The 17,542-nt window shown below is 33.7% G+C and overlaps 1 protein-coding gene across 6 annotated transcripts in view; it reads left to right on the top strand.

Annotated features, from left to right (window-relative positions):
• LOC129719503 (palmitoyltransferase app) overlaps positions 1-17,542 on the top strand; it is a 65,604-nt gene that overhangs the window by 46,066 nt on the left and 1,996 nt on the right. Inside the window, exon 10 of one of the 6 annotated variants that reach the window (XM_055670890.1) lies at positions 198-417. The exons of the other annotated variants lie outside the window; for them this stretch is intronic. Within the exon in view, the coding sequence (XP_055526865.1) occupies positions 198-417 (220 nt within the window). The remainder of the gene's footprint in view (positions 1-197; positions 418-17,542) is intronic. 6 annotated transcript variants of the gene reach the window in all.

Below are 17,542 nucleotides of genomic sequence, written 5' to 3' on the forward strand. Positions count from 1 at the left end.
CAATAATAATCTTTCATTGTCTTATGTGAATCTTTCGCAAAAATCTCAAACGCCACTATACCATTCTCCGACATGCAACGTAACATTGTCGAATCTCATGCCCACATACAACTCTACTATGCCAAATAATAATCTGACTACTACCAACTACCAACCAACTCCACGATTTATGCAAACGCAACACCATCTGCCGGCAGCAACGATTCCGACAAATTTCAAGTATTTTGCCCCGCAATCTAAATACAACACATATGGTGAAAGGCAGGATCAGCTGGTTCCGCATGTCCCTTCTGCTTCCATACTGCCGAACAGTCAGCAACCTGGTGACAGCCTTCAACAGCAACATCATATGATTCGGCAACAGCAGCAGCAACAACAACAACAAATCAATATTAATATAAACCTTACGTTGCCCAGGTATCCGTACAGTAAAAGTGAAGCTTTTGGTAGAAAATCACCACAAGACCTGCAGTTGCACGATCAATCAAGCAAGCTGTTCTATTCCAACTATCCACCATATTATAGCAACTCTAGTACTAACAGCTTGAACAATCACTGTAGCAGTAACCCATCCCAAAACAACTTATTAGCACTTACCGACTCGTCGTCGTCTTCAACTACGACTATCTCCTCGACAACGTCAACTAGTTCCTCCGTTGAGCAAAGCAACATGCTTCCATCCGGTTCATCATCTTATCTGAACAGCTATGACACAATTTCTGACCAACAACCGGCAAGTTCACTCCCACAGACTTGTCCAAGTAGTCCGCGAACGCATTGTACCAGCCCCACGTGCAATGAACTTGATCCAATGCTGCAGAAAACAAATAAACAGTACCGCCATAAACATTACAAACTCTATAAACATAAATGTCAACAACAGCAGCAACAACCAATTCAGCAACATATGTTGCATACAGCTGGTGGAAATCCTATATCTCCCCAGACTTCATTCAGTCAGTTTAGTCCAAGCTTCTGGAGTGCGAACAGCAACCGTAGCAGTGTGGTCAGCACTGGTACGCTCGAATCCATTAACTTCGTGGCTTCCTCTGGCGGCAACGATAATGCTACGGAATGCAACGGTAGCATTTTCGCCAGTGAAAACTTTCAAAATTATGCTGGCGTAGGTGTTATCGGTAGTAACAGCAACACTACTAGCAGTCCTTACACACAGCGCCGATCAGACAAGCAACGCTTCTCGAACGTCTACGATTACAGGTTCAATAATTTTGATCTGAATTCGATACATGAAGACGCTACCAATGAAACATAACACATATTGCATTTTTAGTTTTGTAATTTTTTATAAGCTTTGTCAGGAGCGTGTTTTGAAACAAATAGATTATATGTATTTTTTTGCATGTGCTCTGCTTATGCTAAGTAGAGTGTAGAGTACCGACATGCCTTCAATGTTACGTGATTGCTTTTCAAGTAGGCAATCCAAGATTATTTTTTAAATTCTAAATTAAAAGCTGCACTAAACATATATGAGCAATTCTCGCTGAAACTAGGCCACTAGGTGCACAAGATCTTTCAAATTTGATAAAAATGCACATAGTTATTAGAAATAGAGAAAAAATGATAATGTCGAATTTGTTGACCCCTTGGTCACCAAGGGGCGAAACCATCTTGAATTTGGCCGCCATCTTGGATTATATCAGAAAAATGCAATTTTGACCGTGTTCGCAACTACCGATTTTCGATCTGAGACCAGCACTGGAAAACTGAGAAAAAATGCTATAAGATGCAAGAAAAAAATTAGGTGAGTATCTGTGTTAACCCATCAATTGAACCTATTTTCCAAGCTGAGTTTTAAAATATTCAACGTGTCTACTGTGACCAAGTGGATGCGCATGTTATAACCGTACTAGCTCCATATATCATAATCGATTGATGCTACAACTAGTACGCCACTACTGTTTTTTTTTTTGAGTTTAGTGAGAATAATGAATTCAACACTAGCATGTTTGATACTAACAAAGCGATAGGTTTTTTATAACTGAGCAGTTCCACAAAAAATGTCCCAGTTTTAGTATTTTGTTTTAATTGTCATTTTTAATTTGGCTGAAACTTTGCATAGATGTTTCTATAGGCAAAAGAAGTCATTTTGTGCTATTGGTTTAATTTTTTAGAGCACGACTCATTTTTGAGAAGCTATTGAGAATGCTTTTTGGGAAGGTATTGATGATTACAAATATTTCCAGGGTCAGAACGGTTTGTTTGATCGGTATGACGTCTTTGATAAAGTTGTAGATAATAATTTTGTCTTTCCGAAAAAAATATACACTATAACTTTTTTTTTGATTGCATTGTTTAAATAATCTTCTGTAGTCTTTATAAAAATAAATTAGATTTAAAAAAAAATCACCTTTTTTATTATTGTCCGGGGGGTAAATGATGTCCTAGAGCGTTAATTTTTTGCATGACGGTTTCTCATAGATGCTCTGCATTCCTGCAAAAGATTAGTTCTCTATGACTTTATTAACCCCTCGGACGATAATAGGTAAAACCTGACGATAAGTTTACATTTTTCTTTTGATTTTTTTCAAAAAAAAAAAAATTATTATAAAGTGTATATTTTATCGAAAAGACGAAAATATTATCTACAACTTTATAGAAGACGTCATACCGATTGAACAAACCGTTTCGGGTCTGAAAATATTTATAATCATCAATACCTTCCCAAAATAGTATTTTTCAATAGCTTCACAAAAATCACTCGTGTTGCAAAAAATTGAACCAGAAGCACAAAATGGCATCTTTTGGCTATAGAAACATCTATGCAAAGTTTCAGCAGAATTAAAAATGACAATTTAAATGAAATATTAAAACTGGGACATTTTTTGTGCAATAAAAAAAAACTATCGCTTTGTTAATATCAAACATGCTAGTGTTGTATTCATTATTCTCACTAAACTTAAAAAACAGTAGTGGCGTACTAGTTGTAGCATTAATCGATTATGATATATGGAGCTAGTGGGGTTTATAACATGTGCATCCACTCGATCTCAGTAGACAGGTTACTACGTAGATCGCGCGGTGTACGTTGAATATTTTAAAACTCAGCTTGGAATTGTGCCGTGTCAAATGAAAATTGTGAGAAAAAAAAACTCAGCTTGGAAAATAGGTTCAATTGATGGGTTAACACAGATGCTAATTTTTTTTTCTTGCATGTTAGAGCATTTTTTCTCAGCTTTCCAATGCTGGTCTCAGATCGAAAATCGGTAGTTGCGAACACGGTCAAAATTGCATTTTTCTGATATAATCCAAGATGGCGGCCAAATTCAAGATGGTGGCCTAAATTCTGATTACTTCAAATGAAAGCTCTATCATTATTCTTTACAGAAAAGTGCTACTTGTAGTACTCAATATAACGAATTTTAGAGATATAGCTCAAGTAATACATCAAGAATTGCTAAAATTTCAACTTTTCTGAAAACTGTTTCGCCCCTTGGTGACCTAGGGGTCAACAAATTCGATCAAACAAAAATGGCATCATCACTTTTTCTCTATTTCTAATAACTATGTGCATTTTTATCAAATTTGAAAGACCTTGTGCACCTAGTGGCCTAGTTTTAGCGAGAATTGCTCATATCAACAAGTTGGTGGTCTGTGGCCAAAATCTAAAGATTGTCCGTCTTTTGATTTTTCAAAAGCCAGCCGACATTTGTTATCAGTTATTTTCATTATTATTAGTTTTTGAATAATATTATATTTTATAACTTAAGTCTTACAACCGATGGCTTCCATTAATATCTATAAATTACATAAATTTTAAAAATTATCACTCCAACTATAGTAATTTTTTGTAATTATCATTAAGGGCCATCCACATACCACGTGGACAGCTTTGGGGGGTGGCTAATTTCCACGGTCCATACATTTTTTTAGAATTTATATGGACAGTTGTCCACGGAGGGGGAGGGGGGGGGGTTTAAAATCGTTAAAAGTCTTTCCACGTGGGATATGGATGGCCCCTTAAGCATTTTTGTGTTTATCTTTTTGCACTCGTGCTAGTCCAATCTTATTCCCATCTTACGTTAAGGTCGATCTGCAAACATAATACTGAGCATTCAAAATAATAATTTAGTATTTTCGTAAATTTTTTTTTTGTGTAATTCAGTTCGATAATATGATTAATATGAACATATTCTCATCATACTTCACCCGATATGAAAGATTCCAACAATTTAATATTTGCAATCACTTCGAAGTGTTTACAATTTCAATCAAAACAGTAGGTCCTCCAAATGTGAATCGGTGCTGTTTCAATGTTTTGAACAACAACAAATTATAGTCGGTGCTAAGTCAGACCGGATGTAGTGACATTTTCATAATTTCGAGAAAAACTAATTTGAAATTACTACTCCGTGAACCTTTGAATTTTTAATATTTAACTGTAACTTTAACTGTATCATGCCTTTTGACGATTAAGAAAAAGTGTTACGAGTTCGACAAAGACAGGTTTACAATTGATTAGGTGAACTTGGTCCACTCTGATAGAACCAAAGAAAAATCTATAATGACCCGCTTCATAATGATTGAACAGTTGAAAAAATTGATTAATTTTACTCGTTTATCGTTGTACAGTTCAGAAGTTTTAAATTTTATTCTTAGTTTCTAAGACTTTATTAAAATTTATTTTACCAATAATAAAATTGTATTTATTTCGATATTTTTTTAAATTTTCTTCCAATGAGCATAGCACAGACTAACAGACGTAACACTGGAACCAAACTCCACCGCCACAAAAAACGATCATTTCGAATTTCCATTCGAACAACGGTCGTCGCGCGACAACTCCGTCTGAGCCGCTGTCATGCTATCTCATACATTTTTCGTAGTTCTTAATTTGACACATGTATGTACGCTAGCGCTGTTGTCGGAATACAGGACGCAGCACGAACACGGCATTAGGTGGTGCTAGTGTTACTTACGTAAACTATTGTTATAGTCCGAACGATGGATTAATTGATAATTTGTTCAAAGTGTTATGTCTGTGAGCATAGCTTATCATGTTTGACTCCTTGTGACATTCGGAGGGACTGGGAAAATAAACCGATATCAAATTATAAAATATAAACTAAACAACTTTACTTACTCTCATCAGACTTCTCTGGACAGTCGGTTATGTTGCTTTCAGCTTTATAATCTCTGTTATCAACTACAGACATAAATTGTACCTAACATACACTTACTACTTTTTACAACCTGCTCAGATTCGGTGGTAAAATCGCCAAGTTCGTAGTCGTTATCACTACTCTAATGTGAACAGGTTTTCAAAATTGTAAAATTTTGAGTCACCACGCTGAAGACTAAAAATTCTCAGTTATGTGCTAAATCAGAGCAAACCATGTAATCATTTTTCTTTACTGGTAAAGCATACTTTTTTGGCTAACGGGTTTCGGAGTTTTTTAGATAAAGTACCTGGTAGCTTTGAAATCAACTTATGCTGACTACAAATCAATGCTGAAAACTTCGGTAATTACTAATTTTTTCTGCTTAATTTTAACACAACATATGTAAGCAGGACTGCTTCGATCATCCCGTTTAAAATAAAGGTGTATCTTCTTTGGTAAGCATTTTAAGATAAATAAAAAGTTTGTTCAAAGCTAAATATATCTTTTTCTGTGTCCTTTGATTGTTAAAATAATGGTTGCCGAAAGGTAGGAACTCGCCTAGGTTAATGTGCGAAGTTTCATTTGTGATAAATATAATTTGTGATCAGAAATACATATTACCCGTTATGTTATAACTGCCAAACATGTGTTTTTGTCGTTTTTGTCCAATGTTTAGCATGTTTATTTTTTTTCTGTTATTTTTTAAATGTTTCATCCTATAGAGGAAATTCAATAAAATTTAAAAACCTAAAGGTAAAAAACATTTTGATTAATGTAAATTCGCATCTTTTTAAACAGTTTTGCACTTTTTAAACTTTGCAAAGCTGGCTGCCATTATTCGCTTGTCAATGCTCACCAAAGCGAACTTTTTACTGTAGATAGGTATATTTGCGCAATAAATTTGGTATAATGAGTAAAAAAGTAGAAGATAGTTTACTGTAATGTCATGTATTGGACTTGTCGATTCAGTTAAATTCAATAAAATACACGTTCAACTGTTGTCTTTTAAAATGCAAAGATATGCAAGATATGGGAATCTGAATTACCTGCTTTTGCATACAAGCTTCCCAGTTGCAACCAAGCATTATGTTGTTTGGAAATCTAGCAGTTATACTGAAATAAACAAAATATTATTTCAAATGGGTTCCAGTGTGCTTTTTTGAAAAAAAAAAACAACTAGGTATGTCTCAAGAATGAATTTACAATTTAATAAGACAGGCTTAGGGTAGTTTGGGGTAGTTTGGACCTTCTAAGGAAAACTTCTGTTATTTCGTAACCTGTGTAAACGTAATGTATTATAGTAATATTGATCTGTTTTCTATGTTTTTGCACGAAAAAATCATGATATTGAGGTCAGAAGAACAAAAAAATAACGAAGCTAAAAATAATGATTTTCGGACATAAAAAAATCGTTTGGGGTGAAAATGGACAGCTATTGGGGTAATATGGACAGTGTTTGGGGTGATGTGGACGGGGTCAAAAATGTGAGTTTTATAGTATCAATAGTTGCTTAACACACAGTAGAAGGTGGTATAAGGCATACGGAATGATAACTGCAATTCTTAGGCATTGCACATTGGTTCCACCATAGCACTGTGGTCCAGAAATGGAAAAAGGCGGTCAAAAGTCATTTTCTTGTAAACGTTACATTTTAGAGCAATACTGTCTTCGGGAAAGTTTTTAAGTAAAAAAAGATCATTCTTTGGACATTAACAGATCCGTGATTTATCCCCCTACAAGTGAGATAAAAGGAGTATTTTCTCTAAAAATCAATATTTTTTATCGTCGTCTTTGGCAAAGTTTCCAAAATAACATAACAAAAAACATTGCTGAAGACACTAGGTAGCTATTTTTCAATCTTACTGAGCTATCTGATTATGTTCAATGATGTTTTAAAAATAAAGTTTTTGCCGTTAAAATTCATATTTTAACCTACTATACCTCTGATATTCTCACTGAACTTTTGTAACAACATCAGACCTTTATTTTTTATATGTTACAGCAGACTTTAATTTATGATATTTAGGTTTCTATCAATATTTCCTGCCAAAAAATTTACTTTTGACAAGTAATTTTCGATTTTCTGCCGTTACCCAACACATCCCACGGCAAGATTACCACCAATTGAATTGTCCATGTGCTCTGCACACACGGCAGTTAAAATTTCTTGCAAAAATTTGCAGAAACTTATAAAATCATGGAACAAAACAACTTTAACGTAAGTTCATTTATGTCATGTTGATCAATAGCGGATCTTTGTTGCGAAAAACATAGCAAGCTTTGCATTTTTACATTCTGATGCATCTTTTGAAGTATTATCAATGCATGTAAACAATAACTAATTATTATTGTTGCCTACTAAAGATGAATGATATGAACGGTGCACCTATTCGGAAGTATTTGAGCTGAAATTTAAATTTTCAAAAACCACGTGTTTACATGCATCGATTATACTTCAAAAGATGCATCAAAAGGTAAAAATTCAAAGCTTGCTATGTTTTTCGCAACAAAAATCCGCTATTGATCAACATGACATAAATAAACTTACGTTAAAGTTGTTTTGTTCCATGATTTTACAAGTTTCTGCAAATTTCTGCAAAAAATCTTAACTGCCGTGCGTGCAGAGCACATGGACAATTCAATTGGTGGTAATCTTGCCGTGGGATGTTTTGGGAAACGGCAGAAAATCGAAAATTACTTGTCAAAAGTAAATTTTTTGGCAGGAAATATTGATAGAAACCTAAATATCATAAATTAAAGTCTGCTGTAACATATAAAAAATAAAGGTCTGATGTTGTTACAAAAGTTCAGTGAGAATATCAGAGGTATAGTAGGTTAAAATATGAATTTTAACGGCAAAAACTTTATTTTTAAAACATCATTGAACATAATCAGATAGCTCAGTAAGATTGAGAAATAGCTACCTAGTGTCTTCAGCAAAGTTTTTCGTTATGTTATTTTGGAAAACTTTGCCAAAGACGACGATAAAAAATATTGATTTTAAGAGAAAATACTTTTTTTATCTCACTTGTAGGGGGATTAATCACGGATTTGTCAATGTCCAAAGAAGGATCTTTTTTTACTCGAAAACTTTCCCGAAGACAGTATTGCTCTAAAATGTAACGTTTACGAGAAAATGACTTTTGACCACCTTTTTTCATTTCTGGACCACAGTGCATAGGCCAAAAAAAACCCTTTTCCAATTATTCATACTAGAAACTGAGTATGCGTTCGTGTGTTGCGCACGCGCGTTTGTGTGTGTGTACATGCGTGTGTGTGCTTGTGTGCGTGTGTGCGCATGTGTGTTTGCGCGCGTGAATGTGTGTGTGTATGTGTGTGTGTATGTGTGTGTGTGTATGAGTGTGTGTGTGTGGGTGTGTGTGTCTGTGACTGTGACTGTGTGTGTGACTGCGTGTGTGTGAATATGTGTGTGTGACTGTGTGTGTGACTGTGTGTGTCAATGTATGTGTGATGTGAGGTTCATGAGAATTGGGTGATATACCAATTTTTGGTAGCACTTTGAATGTTGCGGTGTCAGGAAATTTCAACGATTTTTATGTATTTTAGGTTTAACTTCGAGTACCTTTAACTCCCTCAATTTTGATCTGATTTTGGATCAACAAGTTTCGTTTTGAAGGGAAACTTATGTATGTTTTTTTTCATTTTCCAATGTTTACCAAAAATACAACCAGTTTTCAATTCATGTTTGCCTGTAAGTCAAAAATCTTGTATTTCAGAACTCATGTGTACCGTACAGTCTTGTTAAATAGTTCGGAATGATCGGATAATCAACAGCCCATGGGAAATTACCCGTACTTTTCGAGTTTTTGAGTCCCGGTTTGCATATAGTCGTTCGGTCGAAAAATAAGAAATCGTACTTTGACGTACGATTTCTTATGTTTCCTTGAGAGGCCTATCAAATACCTTAAATTTTCCATTAAATCTTTTAATCGGTTAAACGACTCAAAAGTTACAATTTTTTGAAAAATGATTGCTGATTTTTGGCAATGGTAATTCAAAAAGGATCACACTAAGGACCAAACCAAAAAATACGGCTATAAAGTTTTTTGTTTAAGAACAAGTTGAGCATGTTCTGAACAAAAAAATAATAATTCTGATAATAAGAAATATTTAACGGCATTTCAGGTGAATAACATTTTCTGACATCAGAAATGAGTTCAGCCCCAAAAAATTGGCATTATACGTCATTTTCAATCATTTTAGAAAAACTTTTTAAATTTGTCCATTTTACCCCAAACAGGACGCCTTTCTAAAAACCTAATTTCTTCCATTAGTTTCGATCAAACTTATTGCAATTTTTCATTAAAATGTTGTCTTTAACTAGACAAACATGGCTGTAAAGCTGATTAGACTGAAAACATTGAAGAAGTTTTTAAAAAAACCTTGAATATACGACCGTAAAATTTACAGCAACATCAACTTTTGATTTTTCCATTGTTTACATTGGCACTGCGGTGCACCTGTCACTGCAAACCATGAAATTTTTAGGTTAGTTAGGGTTTAGTAGTTCCAGGAAAAGATGAAGTAGTACATGGAACCCAAAGAAGTAATACTTTCCAAGATAAAGCACCTGTCCATTTCACCCCAGGGGTCCAAATTACCCCAAACTACCCTACTACTTAAGCACCAGACGTACGGATTTTTTTCCGGACGGTTCGGATTTTCAGCAGTGATGTCTGGATTTTTTTTAACTTTTATATCAACAGCATACTTGGATTACCTATCAGCTCTTTATTGATCGGGTTCGCACCGCCACTTTTGATCGGGATCTGACGGCAGAGACTCGATGTTTCGTCCTGTTTTTGAGCAAAGTAATTTCACTTACACTTGCATAGAATTTTATAAGTTTTTGAAGATGCAACCAAATTATTTAAAGAAAAAACCATTTCAAGAAAAGTATACATTAAAACAAGTACACAAAATACATTCTAACAGTACACAAATTACGTAATGCATGAAGGAGGGGGGGAATGGGGTTGAGTCTGCGTTACTTATTGTTACGTAGGGGGAGGGAGGGTAGTAGTAGAGACTGTTACGTAACTGTGATGTTTTTTTTTCGTCTGTGTGGACTCATCACTGCGACCAGAGACATTTTGATCTATTGTGATATTGCCCAGGTGTTTTCTGTAATCCGCACTTCATATTATTGGCAGTATCATTATTGAAGTGAATGATACGCTTTTTTTTATTTTTACCAATATCGCCAAATTACAATTGCCTGAACTGAGGCTACACCTAACGTTCCTCTCTGGCCAGGTTTATTCTAAGAGGGACTCATTATGTCAAGAGGAAAGAGACTTATCGAAACCTCGTTCCTCGTGCCAATATCGCCAATTACAATTCCCTGTAGAGGGTAAATATTTCTGAAATCAGTTTTATTATAAGAAGGACTTATTTTGTTAAGAGGAAGGAGTCTTATCGAACCTCGTTCCTCCAGCCAAGATCGCGCTATAATTACAATTCCCTGAAGAGAACTATTATACGTTACCCAGAACAGTTTTATTATAAGAGGGACTTTTTTGTTCGGATGAAAGTCAGCAAGGGTACTATAGAATTCAGCTTGAAGGAAGGGTATGTAGTAGAGAGCCTGAGAATGAACCCATGTTAAAGTCCTTCAACAACCAAATGGCCTGATTCTACTAAGATTCGAACCCACGACCACTCGCTTATCAAAGCGGACTCTGTAACCTTGCAGCTACGAAGCTCTCTAACTGTGATGTTTGCTCGAAATTGAAAATTTCAGAGGGAGGTCAGGCTGATCAGCGTTACGTAATTTTAGGGGGGGAGTCATGTCGAACGTTACCTATCGTTACATAGGGGGGAGGGGGTCTGAAATCTAGATTTTTAGCGTTACGTAATTTGTGTACGACGCCAAACAGGTTTTACTTCTAATTTTGTTCTTATCAAATTTTGGAAAAATATTTAACGTTCGACATAAGTCCGTTTTTCCTTGTTGGTTGTCCATTTGTCCATTTTCCATTCCAACTACTTGGAACGATTCGCTCCGAGACGCTATACGCGTTTTCCATGGCCGGTGCTATACTGAAAGTGAAGCAGCACGAATCGCGTTATTTCACCTTCAATATACCAAAGGTCTATGGCATCAACTCCAGCGTCTAAGGATAAACGAAAAACTTCACAGCTTGACTTTATATATCTAGTTCTTGTAGTGGCATTTTTATTATAAATCTAATATTTTGAAGATCCAGATATGATCTCATCTGAAGCTATGTTTGTTTATGCACATAATATTTATATTTATATATGTCTTTAATTGATTTTTTTCCTATGCGAGCCAATAATTGCGAAAGTCATAATACCATCAAACAGCAATTTATTTGAGATAACATATAAAGGACAGGCCTTCCAGTAGCTCCAATTTTTGAAGCAATACAAGAAAACTACAAAACACTAAAAATGCATATTGCGTTCGCTTACTGTTGTTGACATTTCTGTTTTTGTTGTTGTTATTTGATAGATTTTTTTTCTAATAACAGTTGAAGGGGAAAGACAATTGATTATGGAACATAATTGATTGGAACAAAGTATTTTATTTGTAAAGAGAGTATGCACAATCTCCTCTAAACCACAAAAAGATCTTATTTCATTGAAAACAGGACCGATACTGAATTTCTTCACGCGGATCGACGCCAAATTATTTCATAAAAATATAACGATGACTTAAATATAGTCTCAGTTTGTTTATTGGTTAGCCTCACGAACCTTCAATTAATGGTGTAAAAAGGATTAGAAAACTTTTTTATGTACAAGAAACTGACCACTCTCAATGATAAAACAACAAATTTGTATTTTCCAAACTTACTTGACAGGCCCGAAACTGCATACTTATTTACAAACAAAAAATATAAAGAGTCGGATTCTTATGAGAAATGATATAGATTGTAAACAGAGAGAAATATACGATGAGAAACTAAGACCGAAACGATATTAAATGTGAACCTGTAACTGGTTCAACAATTTCTGGCACTGCATGGTTAAACAGCAGATCGTATTAGTTGTATTGTCGTTCAAACAACAAAAATTTGTTATTCCAAAAAGGAATAGTTCTACCTGGAGCTATTTAACTAGCCGTTAGACTAGACAATTGGATATCTAGTTACAATATATTACGTTCCAAACACCATTCGCGGAATTGGTTGCGATTAATGGCACGTAAATATTTTAAACTAGTTTTATATTCTAATAGCTGAGAAAAAGATTAGCTTGCCATACCAACTAGAAAATGATCAATGGCATCGTTATAACATAAAATTCCAGTGCATTATTTACTGTTGGTAATAAATTATTTGATAGGCGAGTAGCATTTTAGGATTCGATTACTTATTTACCTTCGATTGTTACAAGTGCTGAAAGTACTGATTAAACTGGCACCAGGTGCAGTTTTTTTCATCTACGGGTTGTTGCTCATTTTTAGGAACAGAAAAAAATGAATCATCAAACGAAGAAAAGAATGTGCTTTGTTAAACATAGCTATATTTATTCACATTTTCAATTTTCCTAAACACATCGCAAACATTTGATCAATTTGATGTTATAATGCTATTGAATTGACAAAAAAAAAGACAAATAAAATGCCCTTTTCATTAACATCGACACTGGAAATTTCATTCTGTTTGACTGCTAATCGTTGTTGACTATGCTGCCCCATAAACAATCGAATCTTACGTTGATGAATGGTGGAAGTGGTCAAAGTAAATGTTTTAGTAAGCAATGGTGAGTGTTCTAATGAAGAGAGTTTGATTGGTTCCTGCTTTTCATTTAAAATAAACAATTAAGTTATGCATTAAAATGTTTCATAATTTTTAGTATGGTATGCAATACGTTCAAAGATTATTTAATTTGCTCTTATTACCAGTAAGCGTGAAGCACTGTACTAGTTTTGCATATTAGATAGTAGTTTAACATTTAACAAGTTTGCTTTTTATATTTATATTAGTTTATTTAGGCTAGCTTTCATAATTCAACTATCCAAATATTCAACTATCTTTTAATACAAGAACTCATTCGAACCGCCGCATGATTCATCTTAGATTGGTCAGTGTCATTTCAGCTGAGGATCGGTTTTGAAGTGTTACATTATAGATAACCTATCAAATATTCCTCCGAAAATAAATATAAGAACCTAAAAGTGATGCTATATGGTATGTGATAGAACGTTGAAAGCGGGTGAGAGATGCCAGATGTAAAGAGCTTTTAAGACACTTTTCAATGATGTTATTTATTAATATACTAAGTTTAGTATGGTGTATTATTTTTTTAAACTATGTTTCTGTGTTATAAAGGTTTCTTAAATAAAATTTTTCTTACTAAAGATTTTCAGATTGATTTTGACTCATATATTGCTTGCGATAGTAAATTGTGTGGCTACTATATTTTTCAAATTTTTGTTAATTGTTCGTCAGTTCATTCAAACTAAACCAAAAGCATTTGGAAAAAATAAACAAAATCATTAACACGCAGGTTTTTTCAAAATGGCATTTCTCTATATCATTTGATAAAATAAATTTAGAATCTTATAAATTCTTTATGACAGAAATTAACTTGAGGACCAAAAAATAAGCTTATCACAACAAAAATAACAGTATTGACAACAAAGTAAATTATGTTGACTACAATTTGCACTTAAGGTTAAACGGGATTGTGGCCTTTTCCTATACAATTTTGAGGTTAGAGTTCTTTTTACTTCTGTATTTTGATCGTAAAAAATTCGGCTTCCACTAAATAAACAGCACTCAAATTGCTACTTCAGGCATGCAACAGTTGTGAAAACAATTGATCAAAGTTTCATGTACGCAGTCTTCATAAATCAAGAAAAAATTAGATTGCAAAATTCGAGTTGATCGCGACCACGTCCCGTTTCACCTTAACACTAGAAAGATAGTCTGCGTCAATTTGACTCCTCGCTCTCAGTGACATTGCTCTCTCTCCTTTTTTTAATAGTGCGAATCCGTTCTCGTTTTTCTACAAACTAAATTCTAATATTTGTTATGTATCGATGTGTTGACATCGTAATGATAACTCATTATTAAATTTCAAACAAGAACTTGCATTTGAAAAGATTTAGAATTCATTCGTCAATTTAACGCTAGAATAAGATTATCTTTCCAGGGTTAATCTACTCATTTTTGACGAATTGGTTCAGATTTTTTTGAGTGTCACCTTGTTAAGGATGATTGATAATTATTTTCACGGATCTCCTCTTTAAAGATGACACGCATGAAAATTATTCTCATGTTTGTCTCCCCTCTGAGGGTTATCTTTGCATATTGAAGAAATGGAGAAAAAAATACTCAAAAAAAAACTGATGAAGAACTTTACATCAAACTGAAATGATTAATAATAGTAAATCAAATCTAATAATATTATAAATATTATTGAAATCGTTTTAAAAACTATACAAAAACAATGCTATTATTCTTGATTAAACGCATCCTATTATTTTATTTTATTTTTATTTTTCCTAAAAACGTACAACCATTAATTTTTAAATTATTTCGAATATAATAGGGTATCAGTTATATTATTGCCGGGTTTGTTATGTTATAGTCAGGGGGGTTGATGAAGTCGTAGAGAAGTAATCTTGCTGCGGATATGCTGTGAAAAAGTTTGAGTAAGATGGCGAACAGCATAGTTTCTAATAGCATAGATATCCTTTATATGCCACTGTTTTTTTACGATGAGAAGGTTTAAATAAATAAAATGTCTAATGTCTCGAATAAGTAGTATGTAACGGCTGTGCAATCTTCGCAGCTTCACATTAATTTTATATACCTCGTAAAGTGAACACTAACCTCTTTATAGATGATAGATGATGTAATAGAAGCTGGAACCACGGTATTGATGTGGTCAAACTAAGTTACAAAACAAACAATTTCACCCACAGAAAAATCTAAATCCTTGGCAGTGTCAAAAAAAAAAATGTTTGAAACAATCATTGCCTGCTCTCTGGGTCTCCCGTTAACAAAATTCCATTAACTTGTGGTACTCTAATAAAAATTTTATTCGAGAAATTACCATCTTATCTTACCAGATGTTTGTCAATCGGAATCTGGCACCCTGAATTATCGTACGGTAAAATAATATTCAAAGTTCAAAAAAAATTAAATTAATCCACCTAGCGGTCAGATCCAGCCTTTCTCATTCAAACTTATTATTTGTAGAAATAGATTTACATGAACGCTTCAATCCAATAAAGGTATATTCAGTCTTTGGATTCTAGAATATTGCTGTTGTAATAGAAGTATAAATTATGAAATTTGACGTAATGTTAGTGCTTAAGAAATAGCGAAATAAAATAAATGACTCTAAATTTCAAACAATTTAATCACGAGCGATACCGGAAACGTTCAAATAGTACGATAACACATTTAAATTATGTTGAGGCCACATATATTGATTAAAGCAGGTATAGTTTCTAAATAGTCTTTGAATTTCTTTTCTTTCCTTAAATTTTGAACCGCATATCAAATTGTTGTGAAGTTTGTTATTTGTAAGATTGAGAGATGACTCGTTCGTATGACACTATTTATGTTCAAATAAGTCGTGTAATCTTTGAGATAATAGACTTTCGTTGTTTTAACAATTTAACACATAACGGTTGCTCAAGTTCGGTTATATTCAAATGAAATGTGAACGTATAGGGCAGCCAAAATTTGAAACCACGTGTTCGATCATAACTCATCAGTTAACCCCTAACAAGCCCGTTCATCTGATATCAATATTGTTCAAATCGGTTGTGTAGTTTCTGAGATAATGAAGTACAGTTACAGTAAAATTCAATAGGGTGTTATGAGGCAGCTAGACTTATCATTTTACACTAATTTTGTGGAAATTGGGTCAGCCATCTCTGAGCAAAGTAAGTTAGTTTCAGAAGTCTTCGGAATATGTTTCTTATTATAGCTAGATTTTACATTTTTGAACATAACAGGCAAAGAGTTCGATTGCAAAACAAATCGAAAGGGGCTTATGGGGCAAATAGACCTTTCATTTGCAATAAATTTCATGAAAATCGGTCCAGCCATCTCTGAGAAAAGAGAGTGTGAATAAAAATCTGCACATGTACACACACATACAGAAAATGCTCAGCTCGTCGAACTGAGTCGATTGATATATGCCATTCGACCCTTTGGAGCACTTTTATATCTTCGGTTTTGCAAGTGATTGCTATACATTTCTAGGAGAAAGGCAAAAAAGTTTACCGATCTGGAAAAAACTCCAAATTCTGGACATTTTTTACTCCTCGAACACAGATATAACAGACAGACACCAACTAAATACGCAAACGTAAACGGATTATGTAATACCTATTGGACAAAATGTGGACAGCAGTCAATGAAATATTTTGTGATTTTTCTACACAGAATAACGAAAAAAATATTTTCTGATGAAGCATTTGTTTTTTAACGACATAATTTTTCATACCAAACAAGTTACAATAAGACAGCGAATCTTTATGCTCAATTTATTTGCATTATATATCGACAATACTTACCTTTACCTGTGGCATCTTTTTAATTAATGAAACAACAAAGTAAAATAGTTTTTTTTGTAGATTCGCGTATTTCGATTGCAACTTTGTATTTTTAATATACCTTTTTCTTATTTCTATTTTGAAGTTGAAAACAAATGAGAATTAATATTTCTGTTATTTTCCAGTGAAAAGTTGATTCTATAAACATTTTACATTTACACCTTACAATAGAAATAAATTCAAATTTTTGGCTGGGCAAATGATTTGTAAATAAATACATTTGAATTCTTAGGACATTAACGGTTGATTACATGTTGATGAAATGTAGAAAAAATATGTAAATATTGATGGATATTGCTTTAAACTATTACTCTAACGCAGTAACTGACTTTGCACGCACACATACATACATACATATACGTTAGGGTGCCAATGAAAATCGACTTTCAATTTTTTTTCCGAATAATTTATTTAAAAATTTGAAAGGCGTTTAAAAGTTTCGTCTTCTCGACTTTGTTATGTAGACCTTCAAAGCGTTCTACGTTTGAGTGTTTTACCCATAAAAAATATTCAAACCGACGTCGAAGCTGGAAGAGTGAGTTGGATTTGAAATGATTAATCAGACTTACTGAGATATTAATGATAATAGTATTGAAACATACTCTGTATCACCATAGACCACTGCAATTATATGTGATATTTTTAGTGTAGTTCACTTGATTTTCATTACGGTGGTTCATTTTGTCAAAAATTCAAGAAAATGCCAAAACTTGGAAGTTTTAATGGAATATTGAAGACAACAGTGTTGAGACATTTCGAATATCACCATAGGGAGATAAATAAAGCGAGATGACATCACATTTTGAGTACATTAGCATAGAAATATCGGAAATTTTATGCGCATATTCTT

The sequence above is a fragment of the Wyeomyia smithii genome, chromosome 2 (assembly GCF_029784165.1).
Source record: "Wyeomyia smithii strain HCP4-BCI-WySm-NY-G18 chromosome 2, ASM2978416v1, whole genome shotgun sequence".
NCBI lineage: Eukaryota > Metazoa > Arthropoda > Insecta > Diptera > Culicidae > Wyeomyia > Wyeomyia smithii.